The sequence below is a fragment of the Protopterus annectens genome, chromosome 3.part0, assembly GCF_019279795.1.
Source record: "Protopterus annectens isolate FY-2018-M chromosome 3.part0, PAN1.0, whole genome shotgun sequence".
NCBI classification, from domain to species: Eukaryota; Metazoa; Chordata; order Ceratodontiformes; family Protopteridae; genus Protopterus; species Protopterus annectens.
The window spans coordinates 939,845,114-939,865,010 of record NC_056731.1 but is presented as its reverse complement, the minus strand read 5'-3'; the positions used below and the strand labels follow the sequence as shown (position 1 = coordinate 939,865,010).

The window sequence follows — 19,897 nt, the reverse complement described above, 5'->3', positions numbered from 1 at the left end:
TCAGCTTTGTCTGGCACCTGGCAGACACCTATTTGATCCAGGCCACAATTACTCGTGCCTCAAGTAATGTAGCATTCATGTAAGTGTGTTATCTTCTAGTATGAATTAGGGTTCTGGTCCATTGCAAACTGATAAAGTGATCTTGAATGGAATCCTTTATCTCTGCCACCCTTTGAAGAATCATTCTCAACTTGGGAATCAAAATTTCATAATCAGTGTTCTGTATCATCACTCCTCAGATTCTGTCTTTATCTTTAAGACTACAAATCTAAGGTTCACTATCTTCCTAATATGCAGCACCTCAGCTTGATATGGTATAGTATTTCAAGTACATGAGTGCAAAGATCCCCAACTAGCTTACCATGTTGATGGGGTTCTCCCTCAGCAAAAGTGTTCACTTCTTAAAGTGATCTGATTTTTTTTGCTGAATCATTTTTCATTTCAAGGTACTCTTCTTAGGAATAGATTCTTCGGTCCCAGATCAGACACCGCAAAGCACAAAATCGCCATATATCTGCCATTGGATCCGACTTCATCCAGGCCCACTTCTCCATTCGTGAATGAGATGCATCAAAGGCATTCTAGAGCTCCTTCTACCTTCTCTCTCTTGTCCTCCAGAAGCCTTTCTGAAGCAGACATGGACAGGATGATGAGGAAGTTCCTCAGAGCACAGATACAGATGGGGGTTCTCCTGACTCTGACCCTTTCCAGGCCTGAGAGATGACATATAATTACTTCCCCTTTGATATCTCTTTCACTGTTTCATCCTTCAGATTTGGAGCTGTCAGATCCAAGATCCGTGGGGATGTCTACTTTGGATCTGAAGAATGTTGTTTCCTTGACTGCGATGGTCCCTTTGAGTCAACAGGCACAGAGTTCCTCAGAGCTGGAAGTCTCTCAGAGCCGAAGCATTGGCACTGGATCTGGGGCTTGGAGTAGACTCCAAAGATTTTGGAGCTGTCTCTTCCCCTCTGAGCCTTGGCACTGGATACCTCGGGTCCAGCTCCCTCCTCTGGTGGAGTGTTAACTGGGTTATGGGAGCTGACAATCCAAGAGTTTTCAGTTTTGGATCTGTCAACTTTTGTCTCTCCTTTGTGCCCAGAGGCTTTGACCATCTCTTCCACAGGGACAGCCACCCCGAGCAAGCCTTGAGCCAGTCCATCAGGGCATTGCAATCTCTTCTGATACTTCATCAGAACACTACTGAGGAAGTCCCTTGCAAGAGAGCTTGCAAAAGGATGCACTTAGATTCCCCTCAGGAATCTGTCACAGAGGGCACTAATTTTGATGATGAGTAGGGGTCCCCCAGATCACCACCTGACATTTTCTTTGGGAACATCCTGGAGCTCTTGAAACAAAGAAGTGGTTGGTCTTCTGATACACCCTCCCAGGAGGAATCCGTGTTCCTGGAGGCTTTCTGTCTGGCCCATCTACTTCTTGGGTGACCTCCCAGCTGATGAGCTAATTGACTGTCTCTCTGCAGTTGTGGAAGTACCTGGATGCTGTTGAGCCAATACCCAAGAGACTGAATAAGAATCCTGCCCCCCCCCTCATGACTATGTACACTGGTGTAAGGGAGTTCCTGTTGTTGCCATGGTTCTTGCTGCAGCTACAAGAAGGGAACTAACAGAGCAGAGTTCCTCTGTTCATCATCCTAATAGGGAGTCTAGGGTGTTGGGACAGATTTGGGAAAAGTGTTTATGCTTCGGTGCCCTTTGCACTTAGGGTGCTGATTTACTTTGCACACTTTACAAGACTGCAAAGGAATTTGATTGAGGAGCTTAACAAATCTCTTTCAGGGACCATGCCCTCCAAGGATGGGAATAGAAGCTCCTTATAGCTGGCCACCCTAGAATCTATCTTATCTATTGTCTATAAAGTTGATTTCCCATGTTGTGGAGGGTACCTCACGGGCGACTGGTTCAAACATAGCTATCAGGAGACATGCCTGGATCTGCTTATGTGATTTTTGTCAAACAATTAAATTTTTTTTTATCATTGCATCCTTTGATAGATTTTTTTCTTTTTGGGCTCAAGGGTAAGGACTCGCTCTCCAGGTGCGAACAAGAAGGAAAGACCCTGTATGCCATGGGTATATGTTTTTCTACCCCTCAAAGGCCCTTCTTTGAGAACTATTGAGGTGGCAGAAGGATGTGGTTTAAGAAGTTACAGGGTCCTTTTCAGGAGTCATGTGGAGATACTTTCCCCAGGGGGCAGAGGAGAGAACTCAAATGAAAGCCACCTTCCTAGTGGCAGAGGTGGTCCACAAAGCCAGGGATCTAGAGATTCTTTAAAAAAGAAAAAATCCAGCACCCCGAGTAGGTGTAGCAATTATATTGTTTATTATGAACCAGACCGGTTTCAGCAGTCAGCTTTCCTCAGTGGTTTAGTCATGATGATACACTTGACCTTATTTATAGGTAATGCAAATAAAATGATGTGACATCATTTCCTGTATACATAAATCATGACCAAAATTAAACATGTGAATAAAATAAGACAGTGAAGTAAGATAATAATAACAGTTAGCAATCACAATTTTAAACTAGCATACATACCAAAAAATGAAATATTGAAACATTATATTTTGTAATAATGATAATAATAAACCTGTAATATATAGTGGCAAAATTAACACAAGATGTAAACAATAAAGTACAATATTGATGATTAATATTAACAGAAAAGGTTCATTAAAGTTTGTCATTGAGACCCGGTGGAAATAAACCACCTAATTTAACTATCCATTTGGTTTCCTTTTGGTCTAACAGTTTGTGCCATCCAGTTTTAAATGCTCTGTTACCAACAATCTTGTCAGTACATATAAAAGAGAATTGGGCAATTTTGTGTATAACAGTATGTTTATATAAAGCATTGGTAGGCCTAGCATTTCTTATATCCCCTAAATGTTCTGAGATACGAATCCGGAACTGTCTATATGTTTGTCCAATATAAAATGCCCTACATGTGCATGTGGCTAAATAAATCACCCAGTCCATACTACAATTTGCAAAATGGTTAATGTTAAATATCTTGCCTGTATTCTTGCTGGTAAATTCTTTGGTGGTAAATATATATTTGCAGAAAGAGCAATGACCACAAGGGTGACAGCCAATTAATCTGTCTCCCAATAGGGTAATTTGAGTCATGGAAACATCCAGAGGTGTAATTCTTTTGAAATGAGAAAAATGTGATCCTAATGTTTTACCTTTCCGGTAGGAATAGAGACATCTATCATCCAACCACTTGGCCAAGTGTGTGTTGGCTGTCAATATATTCCAATGATTACTAATTATGCCCTGTAATTGATAAGTATTTCTGCCAAAGGTTGTTACTAGTCTGGGTGACTGGACCGAGGACGGAACAATCTTCTGTTTGTAACCCAACAAACTATCCCTTGATAGGTTGGTAGTCATTCCAACTGCAGATTGAACATCCATTTTGTTGTAACCTCGCTGTATAAATCTGTTGGAAAGATCATTCTGGCAATGCTGAAGGTCCAATTTGGATGAGCAAATTCTCTTGATCCTAATAAATTGTGATTTAGGAATGTTTGTTATAATATGTTTGGGATGTGGACTGGAAGCATGTAGAAGACTGTTGTATTGTGGGTATTTCCTATGCACAGTGGTACGAAGAGTGTTGTCCACTTCCCTACTTAGGTGGACATCCAAAAAGTCAATCTGCTGTATGTCATAATTGACTGTGAATCTAACACCCCATTTATTACTGTTCAAATATTCAACAAATTCCATAAGATGCTCTAGTCCCCCTTTCCAAACCAGCCAGCAGTCGTCTAGGTACCGTCTCCAAATATCCATTTCTGGCAAATAAAGGTTATGTGTTTCAGTATATATAATCTGATCTTCCACATATCCCATAAAGAGATCTGCATATATTGGTGCAAAAGAGGCACCCATCGCCGTACCCTGAATTTGCCAGTAACATTTGTTTTGAAAATAGAACACGTTCTTGGTTAGAACGTGTTCCGCCATACAAATAAGTAAAGTATTAAATCCTGGACTATAGATGTTGATCTTGTGTAGCCAATATTCCAATGCCATTAAACCTGCCCAATGTGGTATGCTAGTATACAGTGATGTAACATCTAAGGTACACATAATCCAGTCTGCTTCAAGTTGTGATTCGGAAACAATCTGGAGGAACTCCGTGGTGTCCCGCAATCTGGCCCGTACATATGGCAACAAGGGTTTTAAATATTGGGTCAAAAAGACAGATAGGGGCTCCATCAATGAGCCAATGCCTGAAACAATTGGTCTACCTGGAGGTGTAGAATGAGACTTATGAATTTTGGGCAGCAAATATAGGTATTGTTTAGCTGGGTCTTGAGTAGTAAGGTGAAGTTTTGTTTTTATACTGATAATGCCTTCTTCAACAGCAAGTTGTAAAAAATCATCTATTTCTTTTTTAAAACTAGGGGTGGGGTCAATGGGCATGTGTAAGTAATGCTGAGTATTCAACACTTGTCTTATTCCTTCAGCCCAGTAATAACTGAAATTCATGACCACAAGGGCCCCGCCCTTGTCTGCAGGAAGAATGGTAATGTCAGTGTTGTTTTTAAGATTCTTAAAAGACTGTTGTTCCTGAACATTTAAATTATTTCTGATAATGTTCCCTGTGCCCAACTGATGGTGTAAATCTGTAATAAGAGCATTTTGGAATATGGCTACGTGTTTGTCCATGGGAGGACATAACTTGGATGGTAAGAATCTGAATTCAGTGGATCTTGGGAGTAGAATCCTGTTCATCAAAAAAGATTTTTAAATTCAATCTTCTACAAAAATCAGTAACATCTGATACAAATGTACTTTCATCAACAAAGAAACCTGGGATTAAACTTAGACCTTTATTTAACAAAAGTTCTTCCATTGGTGTTAATACATAATCAGAAATGTTATGCACGTTAGAACAGTCTTCATTCATTTGACAATTGACAGAAAAAGTTCCTCTAGCATTCTTATGCTTCCTCCCCCCCCCGTGTCTGTGCCTAAAGGGTAGGGTAATTAACATTGCATACTCTTTTAGGAGTAGGAGAATACGACATATTAAAGGATTCAGTATCAGTAGTCGATGATTCTTCCCCCCGAGCTCCTACTGGATGATGTACCTCTTTTGAGTATGGATCTAGGCCGCTTTTTGCGTGTATGTGTGAAATTTTTGGTACCCTCTGCAAATCGTACCCCTTTATATAGCTCAAAGGGTTTCCCCCTCTTATAGTCTTCCATATCTCTGGAAAATTTGTTTAATTTCTTTTTTTTAGGAGTCTTTTCAGAGGTAGAAAGTTCTTTAGATAATTTACTGAGTGATTCATGAAAACTCGGTTGATTTTCATACAACTTTAATGCTTCACACATTTTTTGCACATCACAAATATTGGCTTGAATTGTCCTATCATAATATGAAGATAGAATGTTGACAAACATCATAGCCGAATCTCGTTGTGCAACATTCCACTCTCTAATCAATAAATCATCTGGTTGGCCAACCAACGGTTGCAATTTGGTTCTAAGACCTCTCGGGGCAATGTTCTGATGTTTGTATGCCTTGAATAATCTGGAATGCCAGAAGTTGGAGCGTAATGTTTTGATTTTTTTAGCAAATTGAGTGAATACCATACTACAATCGTCAACTGGATCAGTTGTTCCACTAGCAGCAGATCCATTGCTAGGATCAATCCCAAAAATATGAATATCATCTTTGTCTGCGCATAATCCTTGTACCATGTTAATAAGATCCATGACAATAGATTGTACATATGCTAAAGCCAAATTTGATGCGTTATATATCAAGTTCGTATTTCTATAAAAATGATCAGTATTGTACCCAAGAAACAATCCCCAAAAAAGACTCAAAGAAAAGTGTCTTGACCAATCTAAAATAAATGAAAATGCAGAGGGACCAAAAGTAGCACATCAAATTATTTGGAGCAAGATAACTGTATACTATAGGCCAGTATACTTAAATAAAACAGGTCCGTACTAATATACATGGGACTATATGATATAGAAAAGCAGGAAAAAATGTAACACCTAACCAAAGTACTACACAAGAAGTCCTGAACAGATGTAATGTAGTATATATTAAGAATGTGCTCACATAAAAATGTACATAAAGGAATTGGAGCAACAACTACTATCATACAGTATTGTTAGAAAACACCACACTGATAGTGTTGTATTTGTATACTGAGCCCAACCTTGGAGCTAAAGGCAAAAAACCATACACCAGATTGATAACAATCGTGCTAAGTATCAGCAGTCTATATTGTAATGTGCTACACGATGTATAAAAACCTTGTTCAAAAAAGATTTAGGGATATTACACAGACAATAGCAGTAGTTGTATTATGTCCCACTAAACACGAATATATGGGCTACAATGATATTGAAGAATGTGACTTGCAATCTGCTTATTATAACGCCACAGCCCCTAACTGAGATATATTGAGAAGACCAATAAAAAATATTCAATCAAAAACAAATGGTTCACATAAGCAACTCTGTATACACTGTGCTATAAATAAAATTATAAATTGTAAATACGTGAATCTACAAAACTTGTAATAAAACAAGGTACTGAGTGTCATTAAGCTGTTCGTTGAATGGAGCTAATAAACGGGTCCAATTTAAGTCCAAGAGAATTGTGTATAGTATTGACTGGATGTCATTAAACAGTACTTGTATCCTAGAACTCCGTAAGCACTTTCATACAAGGACCAGATGCTGAAATAAATATATCCAAATGGAGACCAAAAAGTATTGAGACCAAACAGATTCCAGTCGCAAAGTAAAAAAAAAAGCATATAATAATGTCCAGATGGTTACGTGTAGAAATATCCCAGCTCGATGAAAAACGGCGTCCAAATGCTGCAATCAATAACTTGAAAACGAACTGGAAGCAATAAACCGTACAGAAAAAAGTCCACAATTTGACTAAATGTGAACGACCAGTGTTTAAATATAAAGCACTATATATAAATACCCTGTTCAATCCAGAATAACATAAATAATAGTGTCTCTTGGTGAACATAAAGGTATATAAAGTTGTAATATGTAGATACTATTTGCAATCTGTACAATATTAATGCCACAGCCCCTGATTAAGTATTGATATGATGAAAAAATATAAATCACATTCCCTACATATGATAAAATGCAATAATTACTGCCAAAAAAATATGTCTTGTATAGAATTCCAAAAGATATTAGGTTTGAAAAAAAGAAATCAAAAAACAGTACTTGTATTCTCGAACAGTGTAGGCACCTGTACCCAAAAGCAAATGTTGCACTGGTATGTCCAAGTAAAATCCCAAATGGTAAGTAATCCAAAAGGTGTAGTTGGTTCAAGAACCTTGGATAGTCCTAGTAACACCGTAATAATCCCAAATGGTTGAGTTGGAGAAACGACCAAGCTCGACACAAAATGGTATCTGAATACTGTGCGAACGCTGAAAACGAAAACCCAAACACAATATGGCAAGAATATACTGGATGAGCAAAAGATTGCTTAATGCACAAAACGAAAAAGCCACAATATCCACAGGTCCAATAACAACCGATGGTTGTGCTAGTATAATTCCACGAGTTGAGGGAGAAGAATCATCACCACAGATACTGAATCCACTGCCAAAACGCTGCACCCTCGGACACCAACAGCCAGCAACGAAGAACACGTGTAAAGGAGCAGGCTAGCACGTACGGTTGGTGCACGGATAGACCAACCATGAATAAAAAAGAAAAAATCCAGCACCCTGAGTAGGTGTAGCAATTATATTATTTATTATGAACCAGACCGGTTTCAGCAGTCAGCTTTCCTCAGTGGTTTAGTCATGATGATACACTTGACCTTATTTATAGGTAATGCAAATAAAATGATGTGACATCATTTCCTGTATACATAAATCATGACCAAAATTAAACATGTGAATAAAATAAGACAGTGAAGTAAGATAATGATAATGAAAGGGGGAATAGATTATCTTATGGAATTTGTTGAATATTTAAACAGTAATAAATGGGGTGTTAAATTCACAGTCAATTATGACATACAGCAGATTGACTTTTTGGATGTCCACCTAAGTAGGGAAGTGGACAACACTCTTCGTACCACTGTGCATAGGAAATACCCACAATACAACAGTCTCCTACATGCTTCCAGTCTACATCCCAAACATATTATAACAAACATTCCTAAATCACAATTTATTAGGATCAAAGAGAATTTGCTCATCCAAATTGGACCTTCAGCATTGCCAGAATGATCTTTCCAACAGATTTATACAGCGAGGTTACAACAAAATGGATGTTCAATCTGCAGTTGGAATGACTACCAACCTATCAAGGGATAGTTTGTTGGGTTACAAACAGAAGATTGTTCAGTCCTCGGTCCAGTCACCCAGACTAGTAACAACCTTTGGCAGAAATACTTATCAATTACAGGGCATAATTAGTAATCATTGGAATATATTGACAGCCAACACACACTTGGCCAAGTGGTTGGATGATAGATGTCTCTATTCCTACCGGAAAGGTAAAACTTTAGGATCACATTTTTCTCATTTGAAAAGAATTACACCTCTGGATGTTTCCATGACTCAAATTACCCTATTGGGAGACAGATTAATTGGCTGTCACCCTTGTGGTCATTGCTCTTTCTGCAAATATATATTTACCACCAAAGAATTTACCAGCAAGAATACAGGCAAGATATTTAACATTAGCCATTTTGCAAATTGTAGTACGGACTGGGTGATTTATTTAGCCACATGCCACATGTAGGGCATTTTATATTGGACAAACATCTAGACAGTTCCGGATTCGTATCTCAGAACATTTAGGGGATATAAGAAATGCTAGGCCTACCAATGCTTTATATCAACATACTGTTATACACAAAACTGCCCAATTCTCTTTTATATGTATTGACAAGATTGTTGGTAACAGAGCATTTAAAACTGGATGGCACAAACTGTTAGACCAAAAGGAAACCAAATGGATAGTTAAATTAGGTGGTTTATTTCCACCGGGTCTCAATGACAAACTTTAATGAACCTTCTGTTACTATTAATCATCAATATTGTACTTTATTGTTTACATCTTGTGTTAATTTTGCCACTATATGTTACAGGTTTATTATTATTATCATTATTACAAAATATAATGTTTCAATGTTTCATTTTTTGGTATGTATGCTAGTTTAAAATTGTGATCGCTAACTGTTATTATTATCTTACTTCACTGTCTTATTTTATTCACATGTTTAATTTTGGTCATGATTTATGTATGTACACAGGAAATGATGTCACATAATTTTATTTGCATTACCTATAAATAAGGTCAAGTGTATCATCATGACTAAACCACTGAGGAAAGCTGACTGCTGAAACTGGTCTGGTTCATAATAAGTAATATAATTGCTACACCTACTCGGGGTGCTGGATTTTTTCTTTTTTATTCATGGTTGGTTTATCCGTACACCAACCGTACGTGCTAGCCTGCTCCTTTACATCTAGAGATTCTTTCTCAGGCTCTGTCAGTGCTCCTGAAAGGAGGCCTGACTTTCCCTCTCTGGAGGCAGTCCGGGGGGGGGGGCATTTATCCCTGCAGCAGAGTGTGTGGCTATCACAAAAGATTCGTGGGTGCAGAGGATTGTATCTTGAGGTTATACAGTACCATTTTCCCTACTCCCTCTAACAGTTCTGAAGAAACTCCCCAATGTTCCACACCATCAGAGGGAAGCAGCACCTCTAGAAATAAGAAGTTCTAAAAAAAAGTCATCCAAGAGGTACGCCCCAAACCAGAGCGGGTCAGGAACTTAAGATTGTTCTTAGTGCTAAAAAAATCAGGGGACTTGCGACCAATTTTGGGTCTCTGCAAGTTAAATTAGTCTGTGCAGTATATAAAGTTTCAGATGGTCATAGTTCAGCCCATTTTGTCCCTGCTGCAAAAGGATGATTGGATGCATTCGCTACATCTTCAGGATATGTACTATCGCATCAAAATGAACAGGCTGTCCGGGAAATACCTATGCTTCTGGCTGGGAGCCAGTCATTACCAGTTAAGAGCACTGCTGTTTGGTCTCACCACAGCTGCCCAGGGTATTCACCAAATGCATGACAGTTGTAGCAGTTCACTTGCGACTGCTGGGATTCTGGGTGTTTCCATATCTAGACAACTGGCTCCTTACTGCTTCAACCAGGCATCAACTGATGCAGGCAAGAGACTACTTGCTCCGTTTGTGTTCTCATTTAGGAATACAAGTCAATTACAACAAATATCAGCTCACCCTGACACAAGAGTCTGGAGTTCATAGGTGCTCATTCGGACACAGCTTCTCTTCCCTCAACTCGAATAGACATTTTGCAGCCAAAGACAAGAAAGTGATCCTGAATTCATCCTTTACAGCCCGATTGATACTACAGGCTTTTGGGTCCACAGCTGCTACTTCTCCTTTGTCCGTTGGCCAGGTTCCATATGAGAATCATTCATTAGATTATGTTGACTTAATGGTCCATCCTCTAACATCCATTGTCCATGCCAGTCTAGATCATTTATATGTGCAGCAGATATATCTTCTGTGGTGAATTAATTTGCACCAGCTCCATGAAGGGACATCCCTTTGGTCTTCTCTTCCCAAGGCCACTGTGACCAGAGGCACCTTCCAGCTCGGGTGGGGGGGGGGGGGCACTAGGGCACTACTTGGGAAGCACAGTCCAAGGCGTGTGGTTCCCCGAAGAGGCCAAGACGCATGTCAGTGTCCTGGAAATAAGAGCTGTCCTGTGTGTTGCAGGCTTTTCAAAATGGTCTCCCTTCCTAGACAGTTAAGATACAGACAGCAACATGTCAGTAGTCTGGTACATCAACAAACAAGGGGGAACCAGATCTTACCCTGTTTGTCGAGAAGCTATGAGAGTGTAGCAGTGGACGATGTCATTCTAATAGCAACACACATCCCAGGGAAATCCATTGTTATTGCAGACAAATTAAGCAGGTCCATTTTGATGACTCACAGGTGGTCACTCAATGTCAACAAGATGGAGAGACTTTTCTCTCATTGGGGCCGACTGTGCTGTGATCTATCTACCTATCCCCTCAATAGCAAGTGCAGCAGGTTCTTTGCCCTCATCCCTTCATCAGGGGAGTCACCACGAAATGCTCTAGTCTATTGATGGGAGACTTCAACTTCTCATCTATAGACTGGGAAATGTACACTGCCTCTCACAGGCACAGCATTTCCTTGATTTCAGCACAAACACTCTGAACCAGATGGTGCACTCTGCAACCAGATGATCAAACGTATTGGACCCAATACTTATCAACATGGGAGAACATTGACCCCCCCCCCCCCAAATGTCACTTCCTCATTGGTGAAGTCAGACCACAAAGCTGTCTACTTCGAACTAAAATTCAACCTGGAAAAACCATCTAAACCTATAACAGGTAAGAACTATACTAAAGCAAACTGCATCCTATTAAACAACGGTTGGTCAAAATTCATGGCTCCCACAAATGCCAGGAATGCTGCTACCTATGTAGAATTATTTACAGAAACCCTGTATAAACATAAATGGCTGTATTGAGGCTGCCCGTACCTTCCAGAAGTAAGCCCAGATCTAACACCAAAAACAAACCACACTGGCTGAATCCTTACCTTGTATAACTAAAGAAAAAAGTTATGGACAAAATCAGAAAGAGCAATTCATATAGATACCTCTCTGATTCAACTAGTTAAGAAACTAAGAGGTCTAATAAAGTCCAGCAAGCTCAGTTACAAGGTCAAAATAGCCTCCCAGGCTAATGGCATTCACAAGGCCGCCTTCAGCTGTGTCAGGAGTCTTGAAGGTAATACTCAGCAGTGTGCAGAACTGGTGGTAAGTGGCATAACCTTCAGTGCCAGGGTGACACAGCAAGTTTACTAGCAAGCAAATTAAGCTATAACTTCAGCCCCACTATCCCTTGTGAAATCCCGTCTAGCACATCCCCTCCAACTTTCAACAGGGAGCAGGTTCAGAAGATGCTCGCTAAAGCCAATAATACTGCTTCAGTGAACCTCAACAATATCCCTGGCTGCCTCCTAAATAGTCTAAAACGTGACCTAGCAAAACCAGTTGAGACGCTCTTCAACTACAGCCTCAAAACAATTTACGTGCCAGGTGAATGAAGGGCTGCAACAGTCATCCCTCTTCATAAGGATTGATCATCAACTGACTCTGGGGAAAAGCAGACCAGTCAGTCTGACAAGTCTAATATGCAAGGTCATGAATGAATTTATCATGGAAATAAGGAAAATGGCAGCCTACAGACACTGGACCCATCCTAGTTTTGCCTTAAGGAAAGGTCTTGCCTACTTAACCTGGTAGACTTCTTTGAGAGTGTCACCATGGCTATGGATAATAAGGTAACTAGCACTTAAAACCTACCTTGACCAGGCTAAGGCATTCAGTACAGTACCCCATACAGGTATTGTTAACAAAATCTTAGAACTGCTGCACCTTTCAAACGAACTGTAAATCAAAACAGCACAGACACGGTAGCTCAAGAACACACACTGCCTTTAATATCATACAAAATAGTAAATGATCACTTTCGTCCTGGATAATACCAAGACTTCAGATAATTAACACAGGAAACACTCCAGAATTTAAAACAAAAGCCATGTTACATGGTAACTTTGCATCTTTTCCTTTAAAGAAGCAAAGTGTCAAATTGTATCCACTGTCTACCACTTGCATAAGCTGCCTAATGCAGAAAATTCATTGTCTCTGTACTGCCATTAAAATCTTAAATGGTAAAAGCAACCCTACAAAACCATATTTGTATAATCTTGTAGTCATCTTCACTTCTCCTACTGGCAGTTATACACGTAATACCTCTCCTCCCTATTTCAAAAACATAAAGTTCAAATGTATTAGGAATTACCTTCCTAAACACATCCCCACTCGACTCTCGCCTCCCCACCAAACTGTTATCTTTTTTGTAGCATTTGGTCATGTCTCTGCATGTTTGCATTGTCCAATTTTACTTCTACCTTACCCAGAAAGTGTATCCCGTTAAGAGCTTTTTTTTTCATTTTTATTGTTTTTTGACCTTTTCTTGGGTTTTCTCCCCATTTATGCTCTGCCCAGATAGAATTTCGTGATCATTTAAAATAAGTGTGTATAAGTAGTGAAAATCAACATGGGTAGTTTTGTTTATATGATCAATAAAAGCACTCCTGGCTTGTGACTTCGTTTTTTTTCTGTGATGTCTAATCCCTTTCTTCTGAACTTTTCCCATTATGTCCTAATCTAGTTTGAAGCATGATGTGGTTGGAAGTCAAAAGTCATAAATCTTCTCTATCGTTTGCTGAATGAATTTACTTGCTGGGACTGAAAATCCTACTGCTGCATTACTGTTGTCAATCTTGCCTTGAACAGAGCATTAACAAAAGTTTTTGCAACTTAATATGTTCATAGTTGTATTACAGTACTTAGAGCGCCAAGATTACTTTCTCATATCAAGGAGAATAGGTAAACATGTTAAACATTTCCTTAGTGTGAGATCTGATCAGGACAGTGCTTAGGGGTGCCTATAACAGAGGTTTGTGAGGCATCCCTAAATGATTTTTACAATTGGGTCTCGAGCTGGGGAAATTACCGGCCAGCAAAGAGTGGCAGCAGATGGTAAAACAGATTTTAAAAACTGTTAGAAATTCATTCTGCCACATTTACAAAGTATTGCAGAATGAAATGTCTAACAGCTTTTAAAGCTCTCTGCTCTTCAGTGGGGCAATTAATGTTTGCCTGCTGTGCTTTTTTTGACAGCTTCAAAGTGTTTTGCTAGCTTTCAAAAGCTTTGAAAACCAGTAAAGTACTTTGCACGCCTGCATTGTTTTCCCCTGTAACTTAACATGGAGCAGAATGATTGGGTCTCTGATTACAACCATCTGTGTTCTCAACTTGGATGTCACAATTCACCTCTCAAGTTTCGATCTTGAAGTGATTGTCTTTGCATCCATGTCTCAAACACATAAGCTGGTTGCGATTGGAGACCTGATCATAATCCTTTATTTTTACATTTTTAGTGAAGTCTGCATTTATCTGTTTCACACATTTGTGTTGTGGTCTGTTTCTTGCTGTACATAGATTCCATTGTAGACTTCTGATTATGTACTTATTTTACCACTGGGTTTAATGCTTGCTGGTTAATGCAGACATAGCGATTTATTTTGCAGAACAGTTAGTTGAGCAGTCCCTTGAGGCAGTTGTGATGGTTAAAGTAGCCTGATGTCTTTTCAAACTCAGAATTAGTCACTAGGTGTAAGACTTCTGTGGCTCACTGAGTAATTGTGGTAGTTTGACAAATTCCTTCGAAAAAGGAGAGCCTTCTGGTTACTTGTATTTGTAGCATGCTTACGTTGTGACATGTGCCATTTTCAAGGTGAAATCTGTAGTTTAAAGTAGTATGAAGTGGTGACAGTATTCTGCTGCATCTTTCTGGCAACTAGCATTTTGTAAAGCCACATTTTTATAACCTTTACTGAATAATGTCATTGTCACAAAAAAAAGAAAAAGCATGACAGCAGGTTCCAGCTTGTCAGTTTTAATCATTTCTTGGTGGTGGAAGTGAGTCGATTCCAGTAACAGTGTCAGCTGTCACATGCATCGTTTTCTGACCTGTTGTCACCAAATATAACAGAACTTGGGTAGTGTGTGCTTGTGAATCTGAATCTAACGGGATGTTCCAGCACTACCTCCAAGTGTGGGAAGATATGTAATGTATATGTGTGTGTGTGTGTGTGTATATATATATATATATATATATATATATATATATATATATATATATATATATATATATATATATATATATATATATATATATATATATATATATATATAGCTCAGAATTGTAGCGTCAGAACTGCGCAGTAGCGGCTGTCATGTATTTAAGAATTGTATTCTGTTTCCTAACCATGTTGTGTTTTGTATGTGTTTTTCTCCATAGGATATTGAATCTTTAATGTCAGAGGGAAACAAATCAAGAACAGTAGCTGCTACTAATATGAATGAAGAAAGCAGTCGCTCCCATGCAGTGTTCAGCATCATCATTACCCAGACACTTATTGATCTTCAGACTGGTGTAAGTTCAGTACTTGCAGCATCTGTTTCTCTTCATGTAACTTCATTCTGTTTCAGTCTCAGAAATTAAAACTAAGTGAACGAAACCCCAGTAGGGAAAATACAGCTAGAAGGAAGTTCACTTTATGCTTTGCCATTCTCTGAATCTGTCTCTGTAGGAGCATAAGCAAAAATGGTGACAGTCCGGTGGAGCGCACTAAAGTGATTAAGGCAAGTTCTGCTTTATAAATATTTAGGGAAAAGAAATAATGGTGCATATTCTGAATACTTATGAGGAAAGGGTGTCTAAAGACAGTGCATTGTATAAAGAATCATGGATGTCCTTCCATATTACTGTTGCAGTATTTATCACCTCTGAGATCTCCTGCTAAGGATAGCCTGATGTTCCAACATTATATCAAAACCTTAATTGCCTATTAGCTTTGTAGCTCAGACATATGCTCGCTGCGCAAGTGCTGGGCATAAATGCGACATATGAACGTTCCCAACAGTGAACTTTGTTCCTACTGGTCTGAATGCTCTTCATTTTGCTGGTTATACAGAGCCTGTGTCTTCGAGATGAGTACCTTTCTGGGGTTCTTTTTTTTTTCTATTTTTTAGTGGGCTACATGTCATCCAAGAAAGGGAGATGTCAGCTTGGGAGGCAGATTTCCTGTAACAACTGCTACGATAAGTGCCTGTTTTGCTTAGGTGCACCTCACGACCACACAGTGTTGCATCTCTCAGGCTTTTGTACCCAAGACTTTATGTAGCCACCTTTCTTCCCTTTCGGTTTATCTTGCGAACCAGCATCTTAAGCTGTTAGCCCAAGGTACCATGGCAGAATCCACTTGCCACAAGGTGGAGCCGCCACTCAAGAAGAAGATTAAGAAGTCCAGGCCTGAGTCTACTGCTGTCCAGCCTCCACCAAATGTCTATCTTGAGATGAATGAGAGCCTGAAGGGACAGTCTGGAATTGCCATTGGTTTCTTCCGTCACAACCTTCTAGAAGGCTGGCACAAAACCAGCTTCTCATACATTCTTTGAGGCCTTGTAAATGTCCACTGTGGACGCTGAGGGGGAGCCACTGCGGATTATCTCCAAGGGGCCTAAAGGGATTCCTCAGATCTTTGCTAGTGAAGAGGTGCCAGGTACATTAAGTGAGTCCAGGCAGGGGTCTGAACCTTCCGGTTTCATAAGGGCAAACGTCCCCTTAAGGAGAAGAAAGAAGTCTAAGCATGTGGTGTCAGCTGTCAATGATCCACAGAGGGAATCTCAGGACTTCACTCAAAGGCTTGTTCAATGCCTTGATGGCTTTGAAACCTGCTCATGGAGTTTTGGTCCTCTACCCCCAAAAGGGCCAGGAACCCTGAATCCTCTGACTCTGATTCTGACTCCTTAGCCTAGTCCTCCCAGTTGCCCTCTCCTTTGGGCTATTGGTTGGAAGAAGAGGAATCTGTCAGCCCTGATTCTGCTTTGGAGAGACAGTCCTGCATATGATGGAGCATTTTACAGGAGATTGCGCCCAAGTATCAGATGTCCAGGAAAAGTATTATGAGTTGTTACCAGTGGACTCTCCTAAACCTTCTGCTGTCCCTCCTGTGTTGGCTGCTATGTTGGATACCTTCTCTGGTGCTTCCTTGGCATCAGACTCCCAGTCTTCAGCTTTCAAGAAACTTGACAGGTTCTATAACATGCCACATGCCTGCAAGTTCTTATACAAATGGCCTTTGTCTGATCCAGCAGTGAATTCGGTGTTTACTGATGAGTCTTCTAGGCTGATGCCTTCTTCCAAGCTCCTTCCCTCAAATAAGGACAGAAGCGCTATGGAGAAAATTTGTAAGAAAGTGTACATTTCTGCTGTTTTAGCATTTTGAGCTCTTAGTTACCAGACCCATATAACAAAATATATTTTATCTCTTCTTTCCCAGACTGGGAAGATTGTTTCTGATATTCCTGACTCTGAGACTAAGGCCTCAGCTCTTTCTTTACTAGTTTCTACTTCTTAAGTTAAGGCACTCTCTAAAATGCAGCTATGATGCAGGCATAATTCCTGGTTTTGCCTTCCTGCCTTACCAGATGATATCAAAACAAAATTTCTGGATGTTCCTCTAGATAACCAAAATTTGTTTGGCACTGCTATGGCAGAACTTTTTAAGACTTTGCAAGAGAAAGGTAAGATCATGAAAGGTTTGAAGTATATCCTTGTGTCACCCATTCTTAGGTTTAACAGGAACTGTCCTATTAAGACTGCATTCTTGCATAGAGTTAGACAGTTTTTTCAAGGGTAAGAATGCTCCTAGGCATGTTTTTTTTCTGGTAAGCTTATTCAGACACCTAGGCCCCAAAAACAGTCCTGTCCTGACAAGTCTGCAGCCATCTGACTTTCTACCATCCCTTCCTGTCGGCCTCTTGTCCTTCAGACTTTCCCTGTGTCTCCCAATTTGGTAAACGATCACCACAGACTTTTGACTTCTATCCATTATCTGACATGGTTACTTTATGACCTGGAAAAACCTTCTCTTCTCCGGTATTCCTCAACCTCTTGCAGAACAACTTCCTCATTTTCCAGGGATATTGCACGGTCTGTTAGACTGTGGTACCGTCCAGCTGGTTCCATAGACTGACAGTGGTTTAGAGTTTTATTTCAGGATGCTTTTGTACCCCAGGAAAGAGTGGTCTTGCAGACCTGTCCTGGATGTTTCCTTTCTGAACACACTTATCATAGTGCCATCTTCCTAAATGCTCTCTGTGATTGTTTCCTCTTGATTCCCTAGGCCTTTCTAGTTTAACTAGATCTAAAGGACACCTACCTTCATATTCCTATCCACCCTCTATTCAGGAAATGTTTGTGTTTCTCTGTTTCTTCCTTTCATTTTTAATTCTCTGCCCTTTGGGCTTTCAGCAGCTCCAGTGGTATTTACCAAATGCCTAGTTCCAGTAGTCGCCTTTTGCAGACTTCAGGGCATATAGTTATTTCCGTGTCTAGATTTCTTACTACAGGCACCATCCCAATACAAGGTGGTGTTGGAATCTCCATTTTATCCAGCACAGCCTGGGTTTCACTGTAACCTTTAGAAGTGAATGTTGACTCCATGTCAGGATCACATCCCTCTAGACTGCGGGATCCAGACTGTTACAATGCTGTCCTTTTTCTGCTTCCAAGGTTTTGTCCCTTACAAATTATTTTCTTTCCCTGCTTCCCCTGTCCTTTCTTCTGGTCAGGGAAATTCTCAGGGCTCTGGAGGTCATGACGTGTACCATCCTCATGCTTCCCCGGGTCAGGCTTCATATGAGAATGTTTCAGTGGTACCTAAGATCAGTGTGGCGTCAACACTGTCACCCAGTGGACTTATCTAGTTCCACTGCTCCCGTGGCTCAAACTGAAATTTCACTGGTGGGTTCAACAGAACTCGCACTCCAGGTGTTCCTTTCCAGCCTCCTCAGCCATCCCAGGAACTCTACATCAAATGCTTCAGAGCTGGGGTGGGGAGCTGCTTCAGGCACCCTGAAAGTGCACAGCCTTTTGTCCTCTCAGCAGAGGGAAAATCCCATCAACGTCACGAAAATGAGTGCTGTCATTCTGTTCCTTCAAGCTTTCCACTCACTCTACGTGCCAGGTCCCATGAAGGTTTATACAGTCATGTGATGCATCAACAAACAAGGAGGCAGAAGGTCTTACTTTATTTGAAGGTTAACCCTTCAGGCATGGAAAATAGTCCTCAATCTGCAGGTCACCTTACAGGCAGTCTACATACCTTCAGAGCACAGTCTTCCTGCAGTTTTTCTCAGCAGGTCCAGGACACAATTTCACAAATGGTTGCTTCACAGAGATATGTTTCTGGACATAGTTCATTGGTGGGGTGTTCCTCAAGTAAAGCTTTTTGCCTTCCCTCTGAATAGGCAGCTTCTTCATTGCTCCTTCAGAGTCCCAACTCATTTGGCTTGGAAAGTGTCTTTTTCCTGGAAGGGAATATGCCTTTGTGCATTTCCTCCCCTTCCTCCTCTTTCAAAGATCCTTCATAAAGTTGAGTAGGAGACTCCAGAAATCTTTCCCTACCTCATTCCATCTGGCCGGGACCAGTCATCACAAATTACCTCACCGCATGGATCTCCTTCACCCTCATCTGTCTATTCTTCAACTGACACTTTGGATGGATAGGGTTTTGATTCCTTTCTGGCACTATTTTTATGAGGACGTGCTTTGGATCCTGCAGGAAGCCAGGAAACCCAGTACCAGAAAATCATACATGTTCCAAGTGGAAGAGTTTGTTTTGGTGTCTTAAACATCACCAGGTCTCCTATTCAGTGGGGGGTCCCCTTGGTTCTTCCATACCTGTGTAAAGTGTTATATGCTGGCTTGGCATATTTTTCAGTGAAAGCTCACTTATCAGCCATTTCTGTTTCTGTTACTCCTCTTTTAACCTCTAAGATGTGAGGCCAAGCAGTTTCTAAAAAGTATCCATCTCAGATCTCCAGGAAAGCCCATTCCTCCTCCTTGGGATCTTAATTTTTTCCTTGAAAAGTTGACTCAGGGTCTTATTGATCCTGCTGCCTTATCTCTTTTGCAACATTGCTCCTAGAAACCCATTTTATTGGTTCCTTTAACCTCTGCCAGAAGGGTGTGTCAACTCCAAACCATGATATGGTGGTCCCTTCGTTTTTTGCACATTCATAAATGAAGTTTATCTCTTCACATGAATCCTTATTTTATGCCACAGGTGATTAATGAGGTGTCCCCTAATCAGTCTGTCCATCTTCCTTCTTTTTTCCCTTTTT

General features: G+C 40.3%; 1 protein-coding gene across 1 annotated transcript in view; it reads left to right on the top strand.

Annotated features, from left to right (window-relative positions):
* Nucleotides 1-19,897, top strand: part of LOC122796959 (kinesin-like protein KIF13A) — a 1,146,649-nt gene that overhangs the window by 857,382 nt on the left and 269,370 nt on the right. The window contains exon 8 of the mRNA XM_044065733.1: nucleotides 15,006-15,140. Coding sequence (XP_043921668.1) covers nucleotides 15,006-15,140 — 135 coding nt within the window. The remainder of the gene's footprint in view (nucleotides 1-15,005; nucleotides 15,141-19,897) is intronic.